The sequence below is a fragment of the Diabrotica undecimpunctata genome, chromosome 2 (genome assembly GCF_040954645.1).
Source record: "Diabrotica undecimpunctata isolate CICGRU chromosome 2, icDiaUnde3, whole genome shotgun sequence".
Classification (NCBI taxonomy): domain Eukaryota; kingdom Metazoa; phylum Arthropoda; class Insecta; order Coleoptera; family Chrysomelidae; genus Diabrotica; species Diabrotica undecimpunctata.
In genome coordinates this window covers 176789809-176817538 of record NC_092804.1, presented here as the reverse complement: position 1 = coordinate 176817538, position 27730 = coordinate 176789809, and the positions used below count along the sequence as shown (strand labels likewise).

General features: G+C 32.7%; 2 protein-coding genes across 4 annotated transcripts in view; one reads left to right on the top strand and one right to left on the bottom strand.

Annotated features, from left to right (window-relative positions):
• Nucleotides 1-27730, bottom strand: part of tow (target of wingless repressor) — a 552940-nt gene that overhangs the window by 357576 nt on the left and 167634 nt on the right. The window lies entirely within an intron of this gene.
• Nucleotides 1-27730, top strand: part of LOC140435274 (putative inorganic phosphate cotransporter) — a 47135-nt gene that overhangs the window by 3232 nt on the left and 16173 nt on the right. Inside the window, exons 1-2 of one of the 3 annotated variants that reach the window (XM_072524096.1) lie at nt 10850-10994; nt 21557-21693. In XM_072524096.1, coding sequence (XP_072380197.1) covers nt 10961-10994; nt 21557-21693 — 171 coding nt within the window. In that variant the 5' untranslated portion in view covers nt 10850-10960. Of the gene's footprint in view, nt 1-10849; nt 10995-21301; nt 21442-21556; nt 21694-27730 lie in introns of those variants that run through there. The other 2 variants (XM_072524095.1, XM_072524094.1) reach the window with 2 other exon arrangements.

Below are 27730 nucleotides of genomic sequence, written 5' to 3'. Positions count from 1 at the left end.
TTATTTAGCGATAAACAAGCCAAAATTTGTTCATATTACCCTTATCATTGTATGTACAATAAAAAGCATTTTCAAATACCATTTAATTTAACAATAATTACTAGTATGTTATAAATTGCTATAAAAAAATATCTTAAACATTTAACGAAAAAATTACATATTTTGTTTTAATCGTATTAATTTATATTTTAAATGATTTTATTGTTAACGATCCCGAAACGAAAAATCTTCAAAAAGCTTTACCCAAACCAAATTATATATTATTAATATGATATTGAAATTTCTTCTAGATTTAAATACAGTTCCTGATTTAATGAATTTCAAAAAATTGACAAACAAACAATAAAACAAATTCATCAGTTTTTTATTCAGTCATATCTCAATGATCTTAATTATAGACCCCAAATTGTAAATCAGATGTTCAAATTTAATCTCAAGGTTCTTTTGTGAGCTGTAAAATACCTTTGCCTTCTAATAGTGTTCAATGCATACAATAGAAATAAAAGGAAATAAAACAAATGCCAAAATGTTCAAGACAATTAAATTATATTGATCAAATACCTTCGTACCTCCATAATATTGTTCTCAAATTTTAACAAACAGATTGACATTCCATTTCTTTCAATCATGAAATTGACCCGAAAAGACACTTGTTACTTCGCTAGCTAAAGTCCCTCCTTTGATCTGCTCACAAAAATGAATATCTATCTCACGTGCTATCCCAAAACTCTTATTTCCTTTGGGATACCAAATTATCCCATCTTCAGCTTCTCCCGATGCTATGATAATTTATTGGTAATTTACAAAGACTGTTAACATTAACTTATGTACTACAACTTTTTCAATTGCAAAAAAGCACTTGAGAAAGGCACTCTACCGAAACAGTTATAACTACAATAGATGTTTGTTGCTTGTTAAAATGAAATTCTTTTAAGTAACGGTCGAATCCATCACATAAGAAAGAAATTTTTTTTTTTTTTGAGTGTCGTAAAATGTCTGTGTCATGTATTTCGCCAAGTCCATATATGTTGACGGTCTCAACTGACTAAGAAATGGTCTTTCTGTATTTGCACCAATTTTGATACTGAAATCGCATACTACTGCTGTGATTTATCTGTTTGGAAACATCCTGAGCATCTGTTCCAACGTACTGTAAAAAGTTTCGATTTATTTATCGTGAGCTTCATTTATTGGCATACTACATTAAGAATAACTGGATTGATATTTAGTCTGACAACAATTATCTAATCACTAACGGCTGTGTATTCTTTTAGAGAGCTTTAAATATCATTATTTAATATCACAAGATTCATCCAAGATCATCCATGATTCGTTATCATTACCAGAGAAGTAAACAGCATTGCAATTTCTTAACATAAAATATCTTTTATCTTTTCGGTGAGTTTTAGATAGAAATATAATAGCATAACGTTGTACGAGTATCTCATTTTCCACTAAATCTATTGTTTCGGTTTCCAGCAATCCCCGAACATTCCACGTACTAATTTTAGAAATGCTCCATATTTTTATTCTTATTTCAAATGAAGAATTTCCGTGCGTGCCTGGCTTTTCACAGCATCATGGCTGATAGACCATTGTTTATATCCTTAAAGGTTATCTTTCATAATAGTCATCGTCATTATTCTGGCTGTACAACCCTACGTGGGTCCTAGCTTTCTCAAGAATTTCTCTCCAATCGTAACTAGTCTATTTCTCCGTCAAGCACGTATTCCCATATTTTTCATGTCTTCATCAATGTTATTAAGAAACCTTGTTCTGGGTCTTTATCTTCTTCTCTGACCAATGGGTTTATCAAGAAGTGTTTTTCTAGTTGAGTCATTTTGTTCTATCTGCGTTACCTTCCCTAAGCACCTCAGACGTCCTATCTTAATATGTTTTACCTTTTTTTCCTGGTATATTCTATAAAGTATATTCCAGGGAACAACAGAAGAAGATATAAACAACAGACTGAGACAAACAAGAAACTGTATAAGACAACTAAACTCAGTGTTGTGGGATAAGAACATTACGATAAAGACAAAAAAGAGAATATATAACACCCTGACAAGAAGTATCCTGACATATGGGTCCGAAAACTGGACAATAAACAAGAGAAATAGAGGTAGAATAAGAGCAGTAGAAATGGAGTTCCTGAGGAGAAGCTGTAGACTTACAAAAAGAGACAGAATTGAAAACGCAGAGATTAAGCGGAGAATGGGAGTGCAATCAGACATAATCGACTATATAGAGGAGAAGAGACTATCCTGGTACGGCTACGTCAGAAGAGCGGACAGAGGACGCTGGATAAACAAAATCACAGAATGGAGCCCGATTGGAAGAAGAAAGAGAGGAAGACCCCGAAGGTCATTCAGAGATGAAATCGACGAGGCTATGGAGAAAAGAACCCTGCGAGATGGAGACTGGAATGACAGGGAAAATTGGAGAAAACGGTTGAGTGAAGGAAGACAGTGAAAACTGTGGAAATCCTTAGTAGTAGTAGTATTCTATAAAGTTGTATCGTCTTCTTTACACTCCACTGTAATTCGCTACTCCATAGGTTCTTTTCTTTCGAAACATCCTAACATGTTTTCATTACTTTTTGTTAGAGTCCAGGTCTCTGAACCATATGTTAGGTCTAGGCGTATTATTGTCGTGTAGAGTTTGATTTTTGTATTTTTCGATCTAATTGTGGATTTAAGGAGAAGATTGAGCCCAAAACAGCATCTGTTGGCCGCAAGTTCTGTGGTTTATCTCTACAGTAGTATTAGTTTTTAGAAGATAATATTACCACAAATATGATATTAGAAGGAGGTAAGGAACTAATTGCAATTGTAACTAAGCTTGTGGACAGTTGTTTACATCAGGGTAAAGTCCCTAAGAGCTGGAACAACTCTAATGTAATCTTATTACACAAGAAAGGTGATAGTCGAAAATTGGAAAACTACAGACCCATCAGCCTACTGTCACACCTGTTTAAAATACTCACCAAAGTCATAACTACTCGACTAACAAGGAAAGTAGACGAATACCAACCATATGAACAGGCAGGTTTTAGAAAAGGCTATTCAACTTCCGATCACCTGTTAACCACAAAAATATTAATAGAAAAATGTAACGAATACAAGTTTCCCGTTTTCCTAGCATTTGTAGACTACGAAAAAGCTTTCGATACCATAGAACACACGGCCGTAATAAACGCAATGCAAAATTGTAGAATAGACAGCAGATATATTAACTTAATAAAAGAAACTATGAACCAAGCTACAGCTACATACTACCTAAATGAAAATGAACACACGAACCCTGTACCATTAAACAGGGGAGTCAAACAGGGAGATACTTTATCACCTAAACTGTTCACCTTAGTTTTGGAGGACGTTTTTAAAAACCTAAATTGGAAATATAAGGGAATAAACATCAATGGCCGCTACCTCAGTAATCTACGATTTGCAGATGACATAATCCTGATAGCTACTGACCTACAAGAAATGCAAACCATGCTTTTAGAACTACATACCGAATCTTCTAAAATAGGACTGAAAATGAATTTAAACAAAACAAAAGTCATGCACTCCGAAGACACCGTGACAATAATAAACGATAAAGTTATAGAAAAAGTTGAAGAATATATATACTTAGGACAAAAAATAATACTAAATAGGGAAATTCAAACTGAAGAAATAAAAAGAAGAAGAAAGTTAGCTTGGGCAGCATTCGGTAAACTGAACTATATACTCAGAAATCAACAAATTCAATTACATCTTAGATCTAAAGTTTTTGATGCATGCATTATTCCGATATTAACTTATGCGGCACAAACATGGACAATCACAAAAAAGAATATGAATATACTTAGAGTCACTCAACACGCGATGGAAAGAGCAATGCTAGGTATATCACTTAAGGACAAAAAAACAAACACATGGATAAGACAGAAAACCAAAGTCACCGATGTGGTGCAAAAATCATTAAAGTTGAAATGGGAATACGCTGGACATGTAGCTAGGAGCGATCTAAACAAATGGCACAGATCAATTTTAACCTGGAGACCATACCAACACAAAAGACCCAGAGGCAGACCTCCTATGAGATGGACAGATGATCTGAAAAGGACTGCCGGGAAAAATTGGCTACAAGTAGCGTACAATAAAAAACAATGAAAAGGAAGACTTGAAGAGGCTTATGTTCAGATGTGGACGCGAATGGCTAGACGAAGTATTAATTTTGCTGTTAAGGAGCGCTCGCAGGTATACAAATTCGTTCACTGCTTGCAAAATAGTGACCCGTCTGCCTTCGGAAACCAAATATCTAGTCGGGATCGGATGAAACAAGAATTTGCCAAAAAAGGTGGATGGGAAAGATCAGACATTATACTCAAAACCAGTTCAAGAAGAGTAAAATGTGAAGCTCATACATCGGGGTACTGACTACTGACAGCATAGTACGTTGTCACACAGAATTTAAGTTGACATAATATCTACAGAATAAAAGATAATAAACGTCTTAAAATGGTTCTGCATGACTAATTAATTGCTAAACCAAAACAAGACATAAAATGAACACGTGCAAGATATTTTCAGATTATATAATTTTTGCTTATTTTTATTTCCTTTTGTTATTTTTTTTTAATTTGAACAATTTTACCTGCAAGACTAATCAATTTCAAAGCTTGTTTTTCCTCAAAAAGTATTTCCCCGACAATTATGTAACATATCCATTTCATTGAACTTAAATCAACTGCGGAAAAAACCATATTGCTCGCTACTACAGATCCAATGAAATTCTAATTGTCGATGTTTTATTCATCGGCATATTTGTTGTTTCAATTATATTGGAAAAAATTGTTTTGATTGCAGATTTATTGATCAGAATATCTTAGCTGCAGGTTATGTTTGAAGTGTTTTTTTCATACCGGACGTCGTCCCAAAAAGATCGTTAATTCTTTACATATGAGAGATTTTTTTAATGGCTTTAGATGGTTTGATGTACTTTATGAACATAGTAAAAAAAGTATGATGCTTAAAAGTTACACACTAGTATATACCTCTGTTTCAAGATTTTAGTCTTTCTTATAGTTTTTTCATCCATCTTATGGTTTGTTTAGAATAACTTTGTTTCATCATCAGTTTAAACCTATAAAAAATAAAGCTTAATTTTAATGTTCAAAAGGGTCATAAGATGGTTTACTTACTAATCTCTATCTATCTCAGGAAAGTGTTTTCGTTCAAATTAGAAACAGTTATAAATCAGAATGACTCAGTCAACTATCCTACAAAGTTTTTGAATTTATTGGAATTGCTTGAACTCTCATTTAACAATTTACAATTAAAAGTAGGATCAGTTGTCATTATGCTACGTTAACATTAATAAAAGAACAACACGTAAAGAAAGATAAAGAGAAATGAAATTCGTGGATGACTGATGAAATACTTATGGATCAGAGAAAAAAAACAAAGAAAATCTTCAAGAATATATGAGAATACATACCATCGTCAAAAGAAAAATAAGAGAAGCCAAAGAGAAACAAAAAACAGAAAAATGTCAAGAAATAGAGGAGTATCAGAGTCGATATGATAACTTCAATGTTCATCGAAAGGTGGAGGAAATAGCTAAAAAGTTCCGAAAACGCAATAGCGGAAAAATAGCAGATGATGAAGGCAATCTTGCCATAACCAAAGAAGATAAAAAGAAAGTATGGGAAGAATACTTGGAGAACAATACAAGAGCCTACCATTAAAGAAAATTCAGGTCCCGAAATCCTACCAGAAGAAATAACGGCAGCCGTCAGGCAAATAAAGGATGCAAAGGCACCGGGACTTGATTAAATTCCTGCAGAACTACTGAAGCTATTAGATACAGAACAAATAAAAATAATAACTGAAATATTTAACGAAATTTACAAGACAGCAAAATACCAGTAAAGTGGCTCAATCGGAGTTCATTTCATTACCCAAAAAACTAGGAACAAAAGTTTGTGAAGACTATAGAACCATAAGCCTAATGAGCCACCTGCTGAAGCTGTTTTTAAAAGTCATCCACAAAAGAATTTCTCGGAAATGCGAGGAACAAATTGCGCCCAATCAGTTTGGATTTGTGAACGTCGTTGGTACGAGGGAAGCTTTATTTAGCGTGCAGGTATTGTTTCAGAAATGTAAAGATGTCAGCTGTAATGTTTTTGCATGCTCGATTGACTACAAGAAGGCTTTCGATAGAGTCAGGTATGAACAAATGATGGAAGAGCTGAAAAGGACAGGGATTGACGGAAGGGACCTAAAAATAATAGCTAACCTGTATTGGAATCAATTAGCGGTGCTCCGAATATGTGGAGAATATACAGATCTGGTCAAAATTTTAAGGGGAGTGAGACAGGGGTACATAATTTCACCACTGATATTCATTTTTTTGAAGAGCACATTTTTGAAGAGGCTCTAAAAGATTTTGATGAAGGCATCTCAATAAATGGAGTCAAGCTCAATAACCTACGGTATGCAGATGATACAGTAGTCTTTTCCAATACCATAGAAGGGCTGCAAAACATAATGAACAAAATAACGGAAACAAGTAGAACATATGGACTGGATATTAACACCATCAAAACCAAGCTAATAATCATCAGCAAGGAAAACATAACTGAAGCAAATCTGTATGTGAACCAAATAAGAATTGAACATTCTCCATGTAGGATGTAGGAGAACATGTCTTCTACATCCTACTACGGAGGATGAACATAACCGCGGATTTGGTCAACATCGTGAAGGGCCATAAGCTGCAGTACTTAGGACATATAAGGAGAAATCAAGGTAGATATGAGCTACTCCAATGCAGTTTGCAATGTAAAATTGAATGAAAAAGGGCCCCAGGACGAAGAAGAATACCCTGGCTTGCGAACCTGAGAGCAGGCACCCTAAGAAGAAGGACTTATTTTGAACGTATGTTTTTTTACCCCCGAGAAGACCTGGCTTTCACCCTCTAAGTAAAAGCAACCCTGGGCTTAAGTCCAAAAGTGATAAATTTAAATTTTTATGCAAATCTGTCTTGAGGAAGAAAATTACACTCCACAGCGGTCATTTACTGGAGTAAGTGTCTTTATTTTGTTTCCACATTCGCTTGATAATCTTGCCCTTGTGTTACCATGCTTTATTTGCCTTAATTAATCTTCTTCTAAGTTAATATCTTGGCATCTCTCTTCCCAGTACTTATTTTTTTTTCTTTTTATCTATGTACATTTCTCTTCTTGTCATTATGGATTATACCAGCAGCTTTCTTTTCACCCATAAATTTTCCTTCAAAATTCTTAATTCTACCATGGTGTAGAATCTTTTATTTTCACTCTTCCATTAAATAGGCATGTACAATGGAATAGAAATATGCTTTATTGTTACTGAAAATTGTACAATTTTATGGACAAAGCTTACAAAAAGTTAACCATAACAATAACAATTTAAAATTTACTGAAATCACATAAATCGTCAATTTCACAAAATAAAAGACAATAAAATACACAGTCTATTGCAAAATTTAAATAAATATCAAATTTTGATTTGAGTTTCTGCATTTGATACTCAAGTATATATAAAAATACTTTAGTTACTTATACATAAAGGTACTGTAATTTCTTACCTATTCGTTAAAAAACTCTTCTACTAAATAATATGGTCTTTCGTGTCCAAGTTACAAAGGAAGATGGCTGTATAATTTTTTGTCTAATATAATTTAGATTTCTTTACAAACTCAGTGGACGGGTTCAGTAAATACACATCAAAGGTTGAATTTCTGGTGGAGTAGTTATGATTAGGTATTACTGGAAAAACATGTAGGTGTTTACGAATTAAGTAAACAGTTTCCATATATGAAGAAGGAAAAGTTAAAATTCCGTGATTTTTGAAGTAGCTTCTGCAATGTGTTATTCTATTGAGGCCAGAAAGATACCATATTGCTCTTTTTGTAATTTAAAAATAATATCGAAGATGAGACTCGAACAAAGAAAAATATAATAAATATAAGGTTGAATGCTCGGATAAATGAACTTTGATCAAATAAAAGGCATATATCGAGCACAGTTTAATTTAATCTTGCCCAAGTACTTTCGATCCCTAGATCATCTTCAGGGGCATCTGAAGCATTTGTTAACAACAACAGCAAAATAGTTTTTTGGTCAAGATATGTTGATGATTGTATAGCTCTCATACAGGGAACCCAAGATGATGCTTTACAGATTCTGGATGATCTTAATAACCTCCATCCCAACATCTCTTTTACTCTGGAACCAGAATCTGACAAAAAGTTGAACTTCTTGGATATGACTATATCCCGTAATAAAGATTCTTTAGAGTACAATATTTACAGAAAACCTACCCAAACATATCATGTTATACATGAAACATCTAATCATCCAACCCAACATAAAATGGCTGATTTCAACAGTTACATTCATAGGTTACTCAAATTTCCACTTTCTAATAATAATTTTAATTCAGAACTTAATACTCTTAAACAAATTGCTTTCAATAATGGTTATGATCCTAACATTATCTATAAGCTTCTAAATAGAGCTAAACTAAAAATTGCAGAAAAGGTTGCATATTCATCACAATGTTTTCTTCAACCTAATACTTCAAATAACACCAGATATTTCTCCTTCGCTCATATTAGTAGCATTTTCAATAAAATATCTAAACTTTTTACTTCTACAATTGATAACATTAAAATTTCCCTCAAGTCACACAACACCTTAGGTTCCTTCTTAATCAACACCAAAGATAGGATGAACACACTTGACAAAAGTGGTATTTACAAATTAGAATGTGATGATTGTGACGCCTCTTATGTAGGTAGGACCATTAGAAAGTTATCCACTAGAGTTTCAGACCATTTGAAAAGACCAAACTCTTCAAGTTTTGGTCAACACTTATTATCCAGTAAACACAATTTTAACATCAACACTGGTTCATCTATCTTACATGACATTAGTAGAAAGAAAAACTACTTGAAATTGGATTGATTGGAAGATATGAAGATTACAAGGGAAACAAATGAAAACTGTCACTGTCTTAATACTCAAATTAATTTAAATTTTACTAAATTTAAACCTATTTTTAAAAACTTGATTACAGCTTCACCTCGTAGGGGACCCAGCTCGACTGTTTAGACTTCCTGCACTGAGCATATCCACATTAATTTTATAGTTGTACCATTGACTGTGGTTTCAACTGAACTACTTGGATTATACCCCATTTATATACTTTGCTTTCAATTTTGATTTTTAATTTTTAGTATTTTAATTACATAGTCAGATTTCTTCCTTTCTACAGTACTGATAGTGCTTGGTAGACCATGTTATTGTAGCCAACTACCCACTGTCTAATATATTGTTTAGTCTATTTCTTGCATTCATACTTTACGTCGCCTTCGGTTGCTCTCAAACTAACACCCTAATTATTATAGACAGGTTTGAGTGTGAGATCTGGATTATACAATCTACTTAAAAAAAAATTTTTTTCTATATAATTTTATATTTCATCAGTGATCTCCTATAGTAGTGTCAGTTGGACTTTTGGTCAATAGTTAGTTTCATAGAATTTGTAAAAGGTGCAGATCACATATCTATGATTGTGACTGCTCATCCAAGCTGTCATCTGTCACATGTCACCCCAACATTTCCGTTAGATCGGGAGCCATTCTGTCTCCGGCTTCTGTACGCAATGTAGCTATTTTTTAATAATTTTAAAGTGTTTGTTTGTCCTTGTGTAGTGCAGTGTGTTGTACAATTATATGTTTATGACATTTTATTCTTGTCGGATAGGCCGCAATTGACGAAGTAAGTCTACAAACGTTAATCACATAAAAACTTTTATCAACCATAAACTTCGAGTTTTTATCGAAGTTAATCAATTTCTTTAGTTAAAAAAACGTTTCTTGGCTTATTTCAGATGCCCCTGAAGATCATCTAGGGATCGAAAGTACTTGGGCAAGATTAAATTAAACTGTGCTCGATAGATGTATGCCTTTTATTTGATCAAAGTTTAAAGAAAAATATGTTATTTTGGAAGATCCTAAATTAATTTCTTTCTAAACAGATGTTATTGCATAGCAGGCTGATGCTAGTTTCCTACTTAACAAATCAATACGAAGGGACGATTTAAGGTTGCTGTCTATAAAAATACCAAGAAATTTTACAGAGTCGATGATACTGATCTGGGTGTTCTTCAGAAGCAAGGGTTGATGAGCTCCTTAATTGGATTCGAACTGCAAGTTATAGTTGCATGAAGAGTTGCAATATAAGAGTTCCTCCAGGTGATACTGGTATCATCACCAAAAAGCAAAAAGAAAAATTTCTCCATCGATTTTTAAGTTAGTGATGTTATTTATAAAGATAAGTAAAAGCATAGGACCCAATACCGAACCTTGTGGTACTCCACATATAATATTTTGTGACTGGAGTCAGTATCATTTGTTCTAACTACTTGTTTCCTGTTCCTTAAGTAAGATTGGAACCAATTCGAAGAAATACCCCGAATTTCGTAGAAATATAGTTTTTTTTATCAAAATGTCATGATTTACACAATCAAAAGCTTAGGCATAGTCACAAAAAACAGTGGCAGTGAAAAGATTCTAATATTTTTACTTCGGCTATTTTCTTCGTTAGAGATAATTACCCTTTATAATAACGTTATAACAAATATGAATGAAACACTAATATATACAGTTAAAACACGAACAAACCACACAGTTTTTACATCTTTTTAATTTTTTAATGAATTGTTAAAGACAAACCGTATACTAATTATTGTAAATATTACAACATCACGAACTAATTTTTATACAACTTATACGTCTTACCTACATATATCATTTGTTAAAAATATACCAATATCCTTTCTTGCGATCGTGCCAATCAGTTGTAACAACAAAAAGTACCTATCAAAATAATTTTCGTTCGTTATTGTTATTAATTGTTAAAATGTGTCGTGGAATAATGGAGTATAGATCAACAGGTAGGTTTTGTACCGAAATATATGTTATTGTGTGAGATATTGGAGTCATTTGGAAGCCAATGTTGATAAATTTTTTTATTATTTGGCAATATTTATTTATATTTAACGAATATGTAGGTAGGTTATCACCTTTTATGTACGTGATTTTATGGTGTGTTGCTATTCAATATATTACCAGCTCAATAAATTTGAAATTTTTGATAATGAAAAGAATAATATAAAATGCGCCTTTTTATTACGACTATATATTTTGTTTTCTAAAATTAGGCCCGTTTATTTTTTCTAAAGCATTTGTAAAATTTAGTAATTCCTTATTACACAGAATTTTTTGTTGCATTGGTAGACAAAAATGAAAATTTGTTAAAAAATTTCTGATTTTTAAAAAATTTATAAAAAGTCATTAAAGTACAACCTTTCTATCTTTTATTGAGTTTAAACGATTGTATTCCTTATAAAGGAAGTTCCTCCTTGTCGGCGTTATCTAATTGTCCCACGAACTACCTGGGCCCATTAGTCCCAAGTACCTGCTGCCCCATCGCCGAGAAAATTGGGGAATAAGTCTTAATGACCGGAAATTCCAAATTTGCTTATAGTTAAAAGTAAGAATAGAAATATTTTCAGTTATTCACTTCAGTTGCAAGTATAACTGTATAGTTTTGTCCGTTAGTGTTTAACTTTTAAATGGCGAATCCAACGACTATCTTTAGTCAAAAGGGAAAACTTTTATTAATAATTAATAAATATAAATATTCAAAGCCCCATGTCTCCAAAGATGGAAAAGTTAGATGGCGATGCATCAAAAAAGGGTGTCAACAAAAAGTGTACACAAAGGAAGGTGATGAAAATTACGTTATTCTTGAAAAAGCATCGGTGGAGCCGATGAATGCCGAACATTATAGGACCAAGTAGCACCAAAAGAAAGTTTTATTTAATGGAGTTTTCCAGTCGGTGGTTACCTACGCTATCCCCGTGTGGTGTAGCGTGCTAAACACTGCGAAATACGCCAAGCTAATGGACACTTTGCAAAGGCAAATGGTTCTCAGGGTATCTAGTGCTTACATGACTGCCTGAAATGAATCTCTGTATGTCATTGGACAGGTGACACCGATCATCATGTTGTTTAAAGAGCGAGCGAGGGTGTATGCGAGAAGAATGAATAGAAATATGGATAAGGAAGATAGGGAAAGAAAAGAGGGAGAGCAAAGTGGTAGAGGGAATGGGCAAATAATAGCCTACAGGCAAGGTAGACAAAGGAGCTTATTTCCAATCTAAGGTCGTGGTAGGAATGTAAGTTCAGGAAACTATACTACTTCCTAATGCAGTTTTTGACCGGACATGGTAGTTTTGGCACCTTTAAAAATAAAATAGGCAAAGCTTCCTCAGCAGACTATTCTCTTTGTGTTGTCTTGGACGTTCCCGCTCTTTTTTTCAACAGCCAGAGGAGGGCAAATTAGAGGAGTGACTTCGAGAGGCAAATGGTTTTCAGGCTGGATGAAAGAAAAAATGTAAACACAGTGATGAGAGCAGAGAGAGAATGAAGAGAAGTACAGTCTGGTCTTTGGGATCATGAAAAAGAAGGAGTAGCAGGACAGAGCAGGAAATTGAGTCAGGGATCTTAAATCTTGTTTATTTTTTCTCGAGAGCCAAGAACTAATAAGTACCAAAATATGTATCAATAAAATCGCATTACTTTATACCCAACTATTAATTCTATCTTCTATTTATGATTAAGACGAAAATATTTAAGTTTAGGGACGAAAGGTTTAAGTATAGTATTAAATTATTTAATTGTACACCACACATTTATATATTTCAAGGTAGGTTCAATGTTCTATGTAAACAGTGTTTTAGTAGTTGTTTACGCAAGAAGTATTGTTTTTTAATTAGTAAAGTATTTTAAACGATAATGAATATTATCTAATTATGTAGACATTTAAATTTTTCTGTATTTATAATAAATATAAAATATTCTGTATTTTATGATAAAAATTTAAAAATTTCGCTACGTCTAGGAAAATCGTTTGTAGGAAACTAGGAATAAAAAATTATTGGTTTCTAGTTATCGGATCCATACTGGTACTCACCAGTTTGTATAATTTCTCTAATACAGTAGAGCGCCGATTATCCGAATTAATGGGGGGACATGGGTATTGGTACCCATGCATATTTATCAATGGGTGAATGAAAGTCATATTTACATACCTACTTATGTATTTCAATCTTTAATGACAAATAGTAATTAAACAAAAAAGTGCAGTCTTTGCAACAAAACATTCTAGGTACAATATTGACGAAAATTGAAGATTGTTGAATTATTAACGCTTAAAAATTTTTTTTAAAATCTTCAGTTTTCGTCTGCCGAAGCAAGTCCACCCGTTTACGAGCAACTAGATCACGTAGTTTGTTTAGAACATGTCTTATTCATTCCAACATCGAGAAGTTGGAGCGTTATCAAGAATTTTCACTCTTTTGCCATATTTTAATTGATGAGCTTTAACAGAGGATATACAAGTTTCTATAAACCATTCCATGAAGAAAAAACGTGTGTAAAACAACGTAGTTTCTTGCTTTTACCAATGACATGTATGAACAATCAGTTGCTGCCAGTCGCATTAGCACAAGCTAAGGCAGTGATACGATCCTTGCTTATTTTAGGCCCAGGTGCTGCTAATTCACGACGTGTCGCAAGAGTTTTTCGGAACAAAGCTTTCCAATTGAGCCCAATTTCGTCTGCATTGTAAACGTTTGGAGAGGGCGTTATTTTCTTCCTATAGTAATCCCATTAATTAAATTTGGAATTAATCTACTGTTGATTTTATTTGAACTAAAGCAGTTTTTATTCTTGGATTTGAAGCTCATGAATGCCATGTCTCGACTAAAATCGTTTTAACCAGCCTGAAAATTTGACAGCACTCCGGGTTTTTCCGAATCAGATGGTAAATAGGTTCTCCTTGGAATCTTTTCAGAGTAAACCACATATGTATAGCCATTATCTTAATCCGTGTTAAGACAAGTTTCATAGTTTTACGACTTGTGGATCCGTCAGAAAAATTAAGCTGGGACGTGGGACATAAAGTTACTTATGCTCGTCTTTTGTAGGGAGTTTGGATAAGCCGTTCAGTGGATCGACGTTCAGATAACCGAAGCTCTACTGTATTTGCATATTTTTGCACCAAAGTGAATTTAGTGACAAAGATTATACAAAACATATTTAAGTAGCGTGAATCAAACGTGCTAGCCCCAGAGTTTAATCCACTTAATTAGCACTAGACTGAAGCAGAATAGTATCTAACTTTAATCTTTGTTCACAAATAAGTGTAGATTTATGCATTAAAAAATGACTAACAAGACAAACTGCAGAACAACGAATTACAATTTTGTGCTGTGCAAATATGGAAGATGAAATGGAAGAACCACTTATCATGTTGTAGGGGGTATCATAGGAGATATGATAGGTTGCATTTCATAATGTTAAACTTATTTTTCTTCTTTTTCTTCTTTATAGTGGCTTGGCGCATTTTTGTCGCAGATGACGCAAGAAAATGCTTTGTTAAAGCTGGATTTATATGTAATATAGATGCGATTTTTTTTACATATAATAGTAAAAACCTCGATAGAAATTTACCTTGGGAAAGTGAGATACTGCATGATCAAAAAGAAATCTACACCTACCAGATCAGATCATGACAATATAAATATACTTGAAGAACACATCAACCACATTCTTGAAAGCAATAAAAAAGTCAACACCCTAAATAATATTATAATAAAAGCTATAAAGGAAAGCCAGAAGATACACTGCGAAAAGAAAGCATAACAAAATAATAAGTCCCCATAGACGAGAAAAGTGCTATATAATCGAAACAAAGAACATTATGAACTTGGAGAGAACACCATGAACTTCATTTCGTGTGTTTTTCGTGAGCAGTTCGGTTCGATAGGTTTTTTTAGATGCGGTAATACGTAGTGTCAACCTTTTATTTAATTTGTTAAAAAAGTTCAGTTCAATAGGGGGCACAAGTTCAAAACAAAAGCACAAAACGCTGACTCTAAAAGACAAATGGGATATTATTAAGAGATGCGAGTGTGGTGAAACACCGACTGCTATATCTAGATTTTATGATATTGGACCAGCTATAGTATATGACATTATAAAAAACAACGACAAAATCGAAAAATTTATGAAATCTGTAGAAAATGATTGAACATGAAGGACAGACAAGCTCTTAAAATGAGTAAATTTCCTGATCTTGAAGAAGCTCTGCACATCTGGTTCAAGCAACAACGAAGCAGACAAGCTCCTATTTCAGGTTGCATTTTAATAAATAAAGCTCAGTTTTCTTATCACCACTGATTTTTAAGGACATCAAAACCAAAGATCACCAAAGAAAACTGATTTTCGTTCTAGTCAAGGTTGGTTCGAAAACTTTTTTGCAAATGAGTGAAAAGAAGTTGAGAGAAGATGAGTCTGAGATAATTGAATTTATTCAGAATTTAAGCAAAAAGATTTAGAGCGAATTAGACCTAATTCCTAAATAACTTTATACGCTGATTTGTCACTTCAAACCAATAAAAAGTTTTTAGTACAAACCCTTAGAAAGAACGTCTCACTTTCAGGGTATGCGCGAATGCATCAGGATCCCACAAATTGAAATTGCTAATCGCGCGTAAGTCAAAAAACCTCGTGTCTTCAAAAAAATTGAGAGAATTGCGCACATGTGGCAACACCGTGTCTAGGTGACAAAAGAGGTTTTTCTGGATTGCTACAAGAAGAACTTTGGCCCACAAGTTAAAGATAAGCTAAGCAAAAAGAAACTGCCAGTGAAATCCCTCCTCTTGTTAGACAATCCTACAAGGACAACTTGATAAGGACGAATTAAAAATTGAAACCGCCGATCGATATATGGAGGCAATGTACTTACCGAAAAATACTACTGCATTGATTCAGTGCATAGATCAAAACGTTATTAAAATGCTCAAGGCACACTACAAGAAACAACTCGTTGTGGATATTGTAAGTCAACCTAATGCTAACATAACTTTAACATCAAAGATGCGATTATCCATGCTGCGTTTGCCTGGCAGCAAGTCAAGCCTACTACACTGATTAAATCGTGAAAGAATATTTGGCTTAACAACCAACTCCTTCCAAAAGATGTAAACAAAGAATCCAATGACCAACCTGTGCAAGTTGTACTAGATGGTGGCCCTTCAAATTTGCAACGATATGACTAATTCATCAGAATCAAGAGAAGCTTTACAAAAGAAACATTAAAAGAGATTAATATTAACTTAAATCTCCTAACTGGAATGAAACTGATTCAGGACACAATTATTATAATTTACCACATAATACTTTCACACCGATCAAGCATCTTGAATTTCCATACTTTCATCTCCATATACTTCCGTGTCCATATCTTCATCTCCCTCCTTTATTTCTGGGGGTTTTCTTGGAGCAGCAAGATATTTGTTGTTTAACTGCACAGTCAGTAGTTAGAGTTTTAGCTCATGGTGGATATAAACACATCCTTGGTTTGGAAGGAAACGCAAATATAGCACACGAATTAACGGCATGGGATGGAATTGTGGTTTCCCCATTAGATAAGGCTTACGAGAACCCCCCAGAAAGGAAGGAAGGAGATAAAGATAAGGATATGGAAGTAGATGGAGATGAAAGTATGGAAACTCAAGATGCTTGATCTTTGTGAAAGTATTAAGTGGTAAATTATAATAATTGTTTTCCGAATCAGTTTCATTCGAGTCAGGAGATTCAAGTTAATATTAATCTCTTTTATTGAATAAGAATTTAAATTTTTCATATGATGATTTAACAGTAATACCTAAATGTAAAATAATATACTACTATGTTATTTCTGTTAACCGTAAAAATTTGATTTTGTAATATGTGTCTTTGTGATAGAATAAACAATTTTTTTATTCCATATTTCTTTTAATAATCATAATGGGTGTTTAATTTGCATATCGATCTGAGTAGAATTTTACTCATAAAATTTAAGAATATTGTAGGCTAATACTAGCAATACGATGCCAAATATATAATTACTTTCGGTAATCCGAACACTTTTGGTAATCCGACACTCCTTTGGTTCCATACTTGTGGGATTATTAAGGGACAACTACTGTAGTCATCAATGCAATCTTTTGGAAAAATAACAAATATGATTGTACGTTTAAAAATATGGGAAAATAGTAATTTTCTTTTATAGTTCATCCTGTATACGAATATTCATCAATGATTTTTTTTTTTTTCTATTTAAAGAGACAAAGTCGCATCCACCCAAAGGTTATAAGCGACATTCCTCTAACATTTGTAATAATATTAAATTTAACATTTCTAACAATCAATCATTGTAACAATTAATTAATTCCAATTTGTGAACAAAATTGAACATTTCTAACAATTAATTAAGGTAAATTTTGTGTAACATATTTATATATTTTAAGTAACCTAATAAATTGTCCGGAACTAAACTTTTGTTGAGGAGTGCTTTCAGGTTATTTTGAAAATTGTAAAACTGTCTTTGATTTACATATTTAGGACAGTCTATCAAGAAGTGCTTTATACTGTCTACTGTATTACATGTTTCGCATTTTGGAGGTTCATGAGAAGTCCTGAGTACCTGAGTTCAGGTATTTGAGAAGAGATAAGCGTGAGTATACCAATAGTGTCCAAGTCGTAGACGTGTAATAATAGTTTGGCATTAATTAATATTTAAATGGGAATAAGCCACAATTAAAGGTTAAAATACATTTATTGACGTTTCAATTTCCACTTCGGAAATCGTTCTCGAGAACGATTTCCGAAGTGGAAATTGAAACGTCAATAAATGTATTTTAACCTTTAATTGTGGCTTATTCCCATTTAAATATTAATTAATTTAAAATTCCACAAGAAAATAGCTTCAGAACAATAATAGTTTGGCATTTTCTACTTCTGGCTGTGGACTTCCATAAAAAAATGTCACTTTTGATGGTTCTGAGTTTCGAACTAAAGATAAACTTTTAGATTGCGTGCGACACTTCTACACTCTGTTTCTGATGCGTCACTGGTGATAGCGTTACGCGCACTAGTATCTGCTTCTTTTTTGGGGATTCAGATTAGTTTCCTGTAGGCATATTACATCATCACCAATTAGATGTTGGAGCATAGCAAGGCGATGGAAAAATCCATCAATATTCCACTGAAGTAGAGACTTGAATTTTGGCTTAATTGAGATGTGTCACTTTCCGCGTCCGACGCCTCACTGCCAAGATAATTATGTATATTTTTCCTTATGGACGGAAATTTACGGATCTTTCCTTTAAATGGGGGTAAACTTGACTGAGCATATGGGACAAAGCTGATATGTTTGTGGTATATTTTTGAATTGTGGTTATAGGATCTGTTGATCCCGTGATATTCATTAGGAGCATGTTAAGTTGATCAAAGTTTAGAGGAAAAGGTACAGGGTGATTATCTGTGAAGTTTTTAGCAGGGTCAAGTAAGAGAGAAAATAAGCATTCAGAAGTGCTTGCTGAACTAATTTTGGACTTTAGGTGGTGGAAAAATGTTACATTCTTTTGAAGATGGATCTGCTTCAGGTGAAATAATTTCATCAAAGTTACGTTTTGGTTGATTAATTATGTAACTCTCCTTATTTGTTGCATCTACCTTGTTCGATAATTCCGGGATATTAGAAATAGACATTTGTTCACACTGAGAAGGGTTTGTGTCATTGGGTGCTTGCAAGGATATATTTGTTGCGCTGAATACCGATGCTTCATTGTTTTGGTTGGGGTTTAGTTGAGCTAGTGGTTTGGAGCACTGTGAAGCAATGTGACCTGGCATCTTGCATCTAAAGCAAACTAAACTGTCTTGAGAAATGAATATTCTACTTATCGTGTTGTCAAAAACTAGAGTAAATGACTCTGGTAGTGATAGACTGTGAGGACTGATATAGATTGGTCTTCGAAAACTAAGGATGTGATTGTACTCAGGCATAGAAGCACTAATTTTGGAATGCCATGGGGGAGACAGGAACTATGCCGATTTTTTTTAACTCATTGATTAGCAAGTTGTGCGGTATTGAAGGGCATACGCCAGAGAGCACAAGTCGTTCCGCTGGTGTAACTAACCTTCTTGCTCTGACAATTTCACTTTGTATTTCTATTTGACCATGATTATTCATAAAATCATCCACTATTTGTTTATTGGATAAATACATACATATGCGATTATTATATAGTCTAGGAGAGAAGATTATATTTTTCGGTTGAATTTTATTTCCAAGTGGGAGAAGGTAGTCTTGAAGTTTAGTGTTTTCTAAGGCACTAAAGATATTTGCTTGGGATTTTAAAGAAAATTGCACTCTCGACGCTGCCAAAGAGTATGACTGTGATTTTATTTGACTTTGATGATCTTCTATTGTAGAAGTATTGTGTGATTCCATGTTTAAATTTATTTCGATAAACGTTAAGTGAAAAGAAAGTCCGGTCCTGTACACCTGCTAAAACAGGTATATCGGTCTTTACTAAAAGCGGTTATTTTGCTGGTAAAACTGGATTTTTTTATTGACAACAATAACAAATAATAATTGATAATTACATAGATTAACAGCAATTCCTATGTCAAAATACAATTTTGAGACAGAATTAAATATCATTAAGCAAATAGCAGTAAACAATGGATACAACGAACAAACAATTAATAAAATGTTAAAACATAAAACCCAGTACCTTCTGCTCGATTACATATACAGGCAAAATATCAACAAAAATAGCCAAACACATAAAAAAGAAAGGAATAACACCAGCTTTCAGAACAAATAACAACCTAGGCAAATATATTAAAAATAACAAGAGCCAACATAAAAAACACTTACACAGTGGTGTGTACAAACTTAAATGTGGCGACTGCCCAAAAACTTACATTGGTCAAACAGGTAGAAATTTTAATAAATGAATAGCAGAACATAAAAGGGCTTTCAATAATAGAAAAACAGATTCTACATACGCACTTCACCTTCTAGATCATAATCATTCTTTTAATGACGAATTTAAAATTCTACACATTCAAAATAAAGGCCTTAAGCTATCTTTGTTAGAATCTATGGAAATCAACAAATTAAAAAGCACAGATATAATTCTGAATGACCAGCTTGAGACAAACAGTTCTCCCCTCTTCAACCTATTTCATTAGAGACTATAAAGTGTAAACCCATGCCAGAAACAGATCACTTGAGAAAGGCAATTAGCCGAAACAGCTATAGTGATAAGAATTTAAAATAAATTTTGTGGAAGTTTTGAAAACAAAGTTTTCAGTGTTTTATTGTTATATAACAAATAATTGCAATTTGCTGACTTTAATGCTAATTTAACTAGATATTATGTAAAGAGTTTGTACACTTACAGTTTATTTCAATATATCACTGAGATTTACAATTTATAACTTATATTAAACTTTGTTAATGTTAACAATATTCGGAGCCCACATTGAATACAACATTATAGTTATCGATGCAGAACCGAACTCTCGTCAATGATTTCTGTTACACTTAATTTGAAAACTAGAATATATTGTTTACTTTAATATGTAAAATAAATTATATTTGAATTTCTTCTTTATATACCAAGTGTTTATTTCGTACCTATATCTAAATTAAGATGGTCATAACTCGTTAAATGCCGTTTATAGTGATAAGAAATATTGTAAGTAAATAGAGGGATTATGAGGAAAATATAAATATGGGAAAATACACAGAGTGTCCTCTTTATAAAATTGTTTGTTTGATTTACCACGTAATTATTAATCCATCTGTAGAATTCTAAATATTATCGAAGCCTGGACAATATCATTGTCTACATTTTTTCTGCATATTATTTTTAAATATTTTGTACCACAATAGAATTATTATCAACCAATGTCGCACTAAAAACTCACTCTGTATATATAACCAATATTAGGAAGCTGAACGGAAGAAGAGGTTTAGAACGTTCTCATCAAAAGATTGATACCAAAACAGGCAGCAAATGCAATGTATACAACACAAATATAAACTGATAAAATGTATGTAACTTGTAAAAATGTAACATACAACCAGATAAAATTTAATCACAATTGCTGATTACACGCTCAGACACATACTGTACTAAAAAGTTCGTCTTGGCCTTTAAAATATTAATAAAATTTTAATTATGTATCGGAGGTATAAATAAATATTGCTAAAATATTCACGAATGCATAATTATCAAAATTATTTTAAAATTATGACTCGATTAACTGATTGTTGTTCGCTACTTATTTATATTTTGACATTTTATGTATTCTGTGCAAAAGTAGTAGATCGTCTTTGCTTTCATTGATCTTTAACTGCGTCTGATCTGAATTCTAGTTATCAGATACAGATGGCAAGTTTATGTTGTAGTAGTTATGAACCCATATTAGGTAACTATACGATCTTATTTTAACACAGTCATAAAAATGACGTTTACTTAAAATACTGTATAAAATTGTTCTTAATTAAATATTTACCTCAAAATAATATATGTTTCTCTTTTAGGCCCAGCCTTTGGTGTGAGACACATTCAAGTTATTTTCATGTTTTTCTTGTACCTGTTTATGTATGGAACACGTTATAGTTTCTCAGTGGCTTTGGTAGCAATGACTCAAAGAACCACACCAAATCCCGAAATACAGGTAGGAGTAGGTTAAGAAACATACGATCAATTTTATAAAGATTTGTCAATGTCCAACTTAGCTAATGGATCATAAAATTTAACCATCCATTTATAATGTTTTTATTTTAATGAGTCGGTTAACATGGTTACATTAGTATCATCAGTAGTCCTACAGCTCTAGTTGAGCTACGAAATTATCTAGTTTTCCCAGAAGTTCCTCTCCATTACTTATATTTTCCAAAGTTATTAGTGAGAGAGTTTATCTGATCATCTTGACTCATAGCCTCTCATTTTAGTATCAATGAGTGTCATCCCTAGAGTTGGCTTAATAGGACATGCATTGGCTGTTTCTCTTACTTTTTAGCTGCCCAACATTCAGTTTCGTACATCATAGCTAGTCTTTTGGCTGTTTTCTAGTCACACAACACAGCACTCGCATCTTTCCACTTCATTCCTTCCCCCTCGATTCTACTGCATGCATGTTAGTCCAGTCGGGTTCTCATTTGATCTTGCATGGCGAGCTACCCCAAATTTTATTATTCTGAGCTTTAGGGTCAAAAGTAGTGTAAATTTTTAATCGCGACTGAATTCCGCCACCGGATGCGAAATTAACATGTTGAATTTTCTGGCGGTTATATTAAATTAGTACAGAATACGTTGTAAATCATTTTTATTTCGAGAGAGTGGTATTGCGTCGTCTGCATAGCAGATTCTTTTAAGTTATTTTTCTGCCATTTGTATCCTTTTGTAGTACCTACTTTTCTTTATTATTATACAGCAATTGGATCAGTTAGTACTTTTTCTACTTTTACTTTTATTTTTCTAGTATTTTTCTAGTAGATATTTTCGATCATTTTGATTTTTCTTAGAGGAATCTCTCTTGCATACAGTTAGTGAATAACGTCCTTTAATTTGACCCTGTCAAATGCCTTCTTAAGGCTTATGAAACATAGATATGCCGGTTTCTTAATATTGTTCTGAAGCTATTTTCTTGTGGCATTTTAAATTAATTACCATTTAAATGGGAATAAGCCACAATTAAAGGTTAAAATACGTTTATTGACGTTTCAATTTCCACTTCGGAAATCGTTCTCAAAATACAAACATTAGTAAATTAAACAAATTTTGTTTTTTGTTACTTAGTGAAAAATTCTTCTAATAATTTAATTTTATCTGACTCATCTATATTGACAATTCAGACATACCTTATACATTTTAAAGTAGACGACTTTAAAATGATATTGCCAATATTGTTGAGTTGCGTTCCTGGGACGACTTTACTTATAAGATAGTTCATTCGATTACATGAAATCAACTTTAACTTGAGAATATCCGTCAGAAAAGATCATAACATGTAATTCGTCTTTAAAAAGACAAATACATGCCATGATGACAGTAAAATTCTCCTGTTAGTGATTCCATAGTAAATTATGAGGGAAAAACTAGGAAAAAACCTCATAATACTATCCCGACATGGTAAGTATTTGATTGTGCATTTAGTTTACCTTCAATAAACACCAAATTTCGATTTTATATGTTTGTTATTTAAAAAACATAAATGATGTATTCTCTATATGTTACTGACTTACCAATACTGGTATTTTCCTTTTAATAACTTCCTCTTTCAATATGGGTAACCAGATCCTACTACATTCTGCCGAGGAATTCGCCACACAATTGGTCTCATTTAGCATAATTAGAGCCGCTTCTTTGATTTTTCTCTTTTTACCATCCGTTTCTTTTAGGACTATATTTGAATCATTCCATTGAACCCTATGTTCATTATCCCATGCGTGTTTACATATTTGAGATCTATTAAATGCTCTATTTTTAATATAGGATTGATGTTCACTTATTCTAACATTTAATGGTCTTGATGTTTCACCTAAATAAAACTGATCGCATTCACAAGGTATTTTATAAATGCAATTCTTTGTTCTTTCTTGTTCATTGTTAGGTTTGGTTTTGGACAAAATAGATCTTAAAGTGTTTGTTGTTTTGAATGTTGTTAAAATGTTGAATTTATTTCCTATCCTTTTAAGCTTTTCCGATAATCCTTTTATGTATGGTATTGTTATTTTCCTCGTATTATTCCTTGCATATGCTGTAGGATCTCGTTCTAAGTTGTTTTGTTCTATTCGATCGATTGTTGAAAATTCCTTATTTATAAACGATAAAGGATAATCATTTTTTAATAAAACAGATGTTAACAAATGTTTTTCCTCCAAAAACGAATTTTCGTTAGAACAAGTAATTTTGGCTCTATCGTATAAGGATTTAATAATTCCCTTTTTAATATTAATATTGTAATTTGATTTGAAATTTAAATATCTGTTGGTGTGTGTTGGTTTTCTATACACCTGAGTTTCGTATCCAGTATCGTTCTTAGAGATTAAAACATCCAGAAAAGGTAATGTGTTATTATATTCCTTTTCCATGGTAAATGTTATTGTCTCTTCTTTATCGTTTATATCATTTAGGAATGTGTCCAACAAACATATAAAATCGGAATTTGGTGTTTATTGAAGGTAAACTAAATTCACAATCAAATACTTACCATGTTGGGATAGTATTATGAAGTTTTTTCCTGGTTTTTCCCTCATAATTTACTATGGAATCACTAACAGGAGAATTTTACTGTCATCATGGCATGTATTTGTCTTTTTAAAGACGAATTACATGTTATGATCTTTTTTGACGGATATTCTCAAGTTAAAGTTGATTTCATGTAATCGAATGAACTATCTTATAAGTAAAGTCGTCCCAGGAACGCAACTCAACAATATTGGCAATATCATTTTAAAGTCGTCTACTTTAAAATGTATAAGGTATGTCTGAATTGTCAATATAGATGAGTCAGATAAAATTAAATTATTAGAAGAATTTTTCACTAAGTAACAAAAAACAAAATTTGTTTAATTTACTAATGTTTGTATTTTGAGAACGATTTTCGAAGTGGAAATTGAAACGTCAATAAACGTATTTTAACCTTTAATTGTGGCTTATTCCTATTTAAATAGTAATTAATAGATATGCCGGTTTGTTGTATTCTAATGATTTCTCTTGCACTTGCCTTATAAATATAGCGTCGGTGGATGATCATTCCGACCCAAAAACTATGCTGTTCTTCTGGTAGTGTTATAATTTTATTCAGTTAATTTGTTATCAAACATATTATTTAGTTGTTATTTAGAGAAAATTACGACCACAAGATACATGAAATTATTTTTTGAAAAATGAAAAACTGTTTCTCAAATTCTGTCTAAACAACAACTTGGATACCATGAATAAACATTTTTAGCATACATAGATACACAAGATCAATGGAGAAGTTAAATCAAAAGAAAAACAAAATCCACAAGGAAAACAAATTCCTGCAGCTGGCTGTATACCATGTATCACAAAAAGAGGTTTAAATCGTTGTATGTAGGTATATTTAAAAAACCCTTAGAAGGGTCAAATAATCAAAATAACAAACGTTTTCAGAATAATAATTCCATCATCAGGTTAAAAGCAGGTTAACATGCCTGAGCCACCAAAATAGTTACCAGCTGAAGTCCGTTTGAAGAGGTCTACCCTCCGGACGCTGGTACTCACGTGAGGCATGATTATATGTTGCCTGAAGTTAAATCTAATAAAATATTAAACATCATTTATTTTTAACAACAACATGTACATTTTTTGGTAACTTTTATTTTTGTAAAGGGTTTTACCCTAATATTTTGGTGGCTCAGGCATGTTAACCTGCTTTTAACCTGATGATGGAATTATTATTCCGAAAACGTTTGTTATTTTAATGTATCCCTTCTAAGGGTTTTTTTAAATAAACCTACATACAAAGATTTAAACCTCTTTTTTTTTGTTAAAGAAAAACAATCAATCGTTAACCACAGAATAGCTCAAAAACAGAGATGAAGAGGATAAAAGATGTAAGGCTTTAACGAGCTACGAGTCATAATCAATGACCAATACCTATTTAAAACAACATTAACCAGTAGAAAATGTCCTTATTAAAAAGAAAAGAAAACATATAAAAGAGAGACATATAGAAACAATTAAAATTAACGAAAATAAGATACAGTGGAGAGAGATAAAGATATAAAATGAGGGAGAAACGATAAATATAGTAGAAGAGGACTGGGAAAGATTTAGAAACGTGTTGGATAAAATAGCAAAACAAGTATGTGGTACCATATCCATGGTGGAGCAAAATGCAAAAGGAGAAATAATAGAATAGAGGAAGGACTACAGGACTGTATACAAGTCAGAGCACAAAAAAAATATGAAAATTACAAAAGACAAAGAATAATAGTTAAGGAAATGGTAAAAAAAAAGGAGAAAAAGAACATTTTTGACAAAAGTGGAGCAAAAATTAGGGAATCAACAAAGAATATCCAAAATTAATTTACAGAACACTGGAAAACTAAATATATTTAACAACTAAATAAAAAAAATAATCTACAATAAGAAAATAATTTAAAGTGAGCAAGAAAAAGTAGCAAAAAAAGTACACAAAGGACCAAGATATAAGGAAAATACTGGTAACATAAAAGCAATAAAGGAGGAAGAGCTAGAAGAGACGTTAAGAAAGATAAAAATTGTCCTGAAATGTGGAAATATATAGAAGAAAAAGCAACGAAAAATTGAATATACAATTTAATATGGAAGAGAAAACAAACACCGAGACAAGCACAACAGACTGTGAAAACTATAGAACCATATCACTAATATGTGTAGCAATCAAACTATATGAAATCATAATAGAAAAAATAAGAATAAAAGTCTCAAATTAAAGGATGCCGAAAACGGGTTAAGAAAAGGACATATCATACAAGAACATATATTTATGGCGCAGCAAATAATAGATAAAGCTATAAAAATGAATAAACAAATGTATGTGAATTCATTCAACATGGAAAAAGCTTTCGGCTCAGTTAAGACGGGGTCCCACCAGTCGCGCTGCGCTGCGCCGCGCTGTTTGTTTTGGTTCATTTGTGCGCGGAGCGAGCTTGAGCGAGTAGTGGGAACGACAAGTAGCGCTGCGCCGTGCAAGTTCAAACAAGAACGAACATTATCCGTTGGTTGTCGGTAAAGTAGTGTAGATCAAAGAAAAGTGCGCGTTTAGTTGGAACGGTGTTTGTGATTGAAGACCATTTTTACAGATTATTGTGTTTCTGTACTATCTTCGCGATGAGTTTTGAGTGAAATCATGAAGAAGTTGAAAAACTTATTTAGGCATACAGAGACAAACCGGAATTGTGGAATCCGAAAAGCAATAAGTATCATATAAAAAGTAAGAAATATGATGCATGGGTATTTATTGCAGACAATATCGGTTGTTCCGTCGCTGAAGCTAAAACAAATATGACGTCTTTGTTGTCTTCATATAGAAGAGAAAAGGTGAAAATGAAAAGTCAATGGGCACAGGCAAAGCTAATTTTACATTTTAATTTCAGTTGACATTGATAAATGCTTTGTTTCATCTCTTTCTTATTACTGGTTCAATCATTGTTAACAGGTACTCGAAATCGTGTAACGACATACGACATAAATTTTGAAACTGTCCTGCAACTAAATCACTTAAAAGATTATTTCCATTATAAACTTGTCTACTTTTAAATACTGGTGTAACCCAATAACGACGTTTCTTCCGGGTCTTTCGTTTTTCTTGTAAAAAATGGTTAATTACTATAACAGCAGCACTTGCTATTGCTAATTTTGTTTCCATCGTGCGCGCGTAAATAAAAACTGGAACTTATTTGCTCCTCTAGAATCACATGCGCAAAGTAGCGCCGCTCTGTATAGTTCTGCTCCGCGCTGCTCGAAGCAGAGCGGCGCAGCGCAGAATAGCGCGACTGGTGGGACCCCGCCTAGGGAACTATATGGAATTATGTAGTTTCCCCAAAAGATAGATGCACCAATTCTCAACACCTAACGGTATAAGAGTAACGATGTACTGTTTGTACGTATTTTATTCATTGATCATTGAAGAAAAATTATACTAAAGAACAGTAAAAATTCATAATAAAACGTAATAGTGTTAAAATTTATGACAA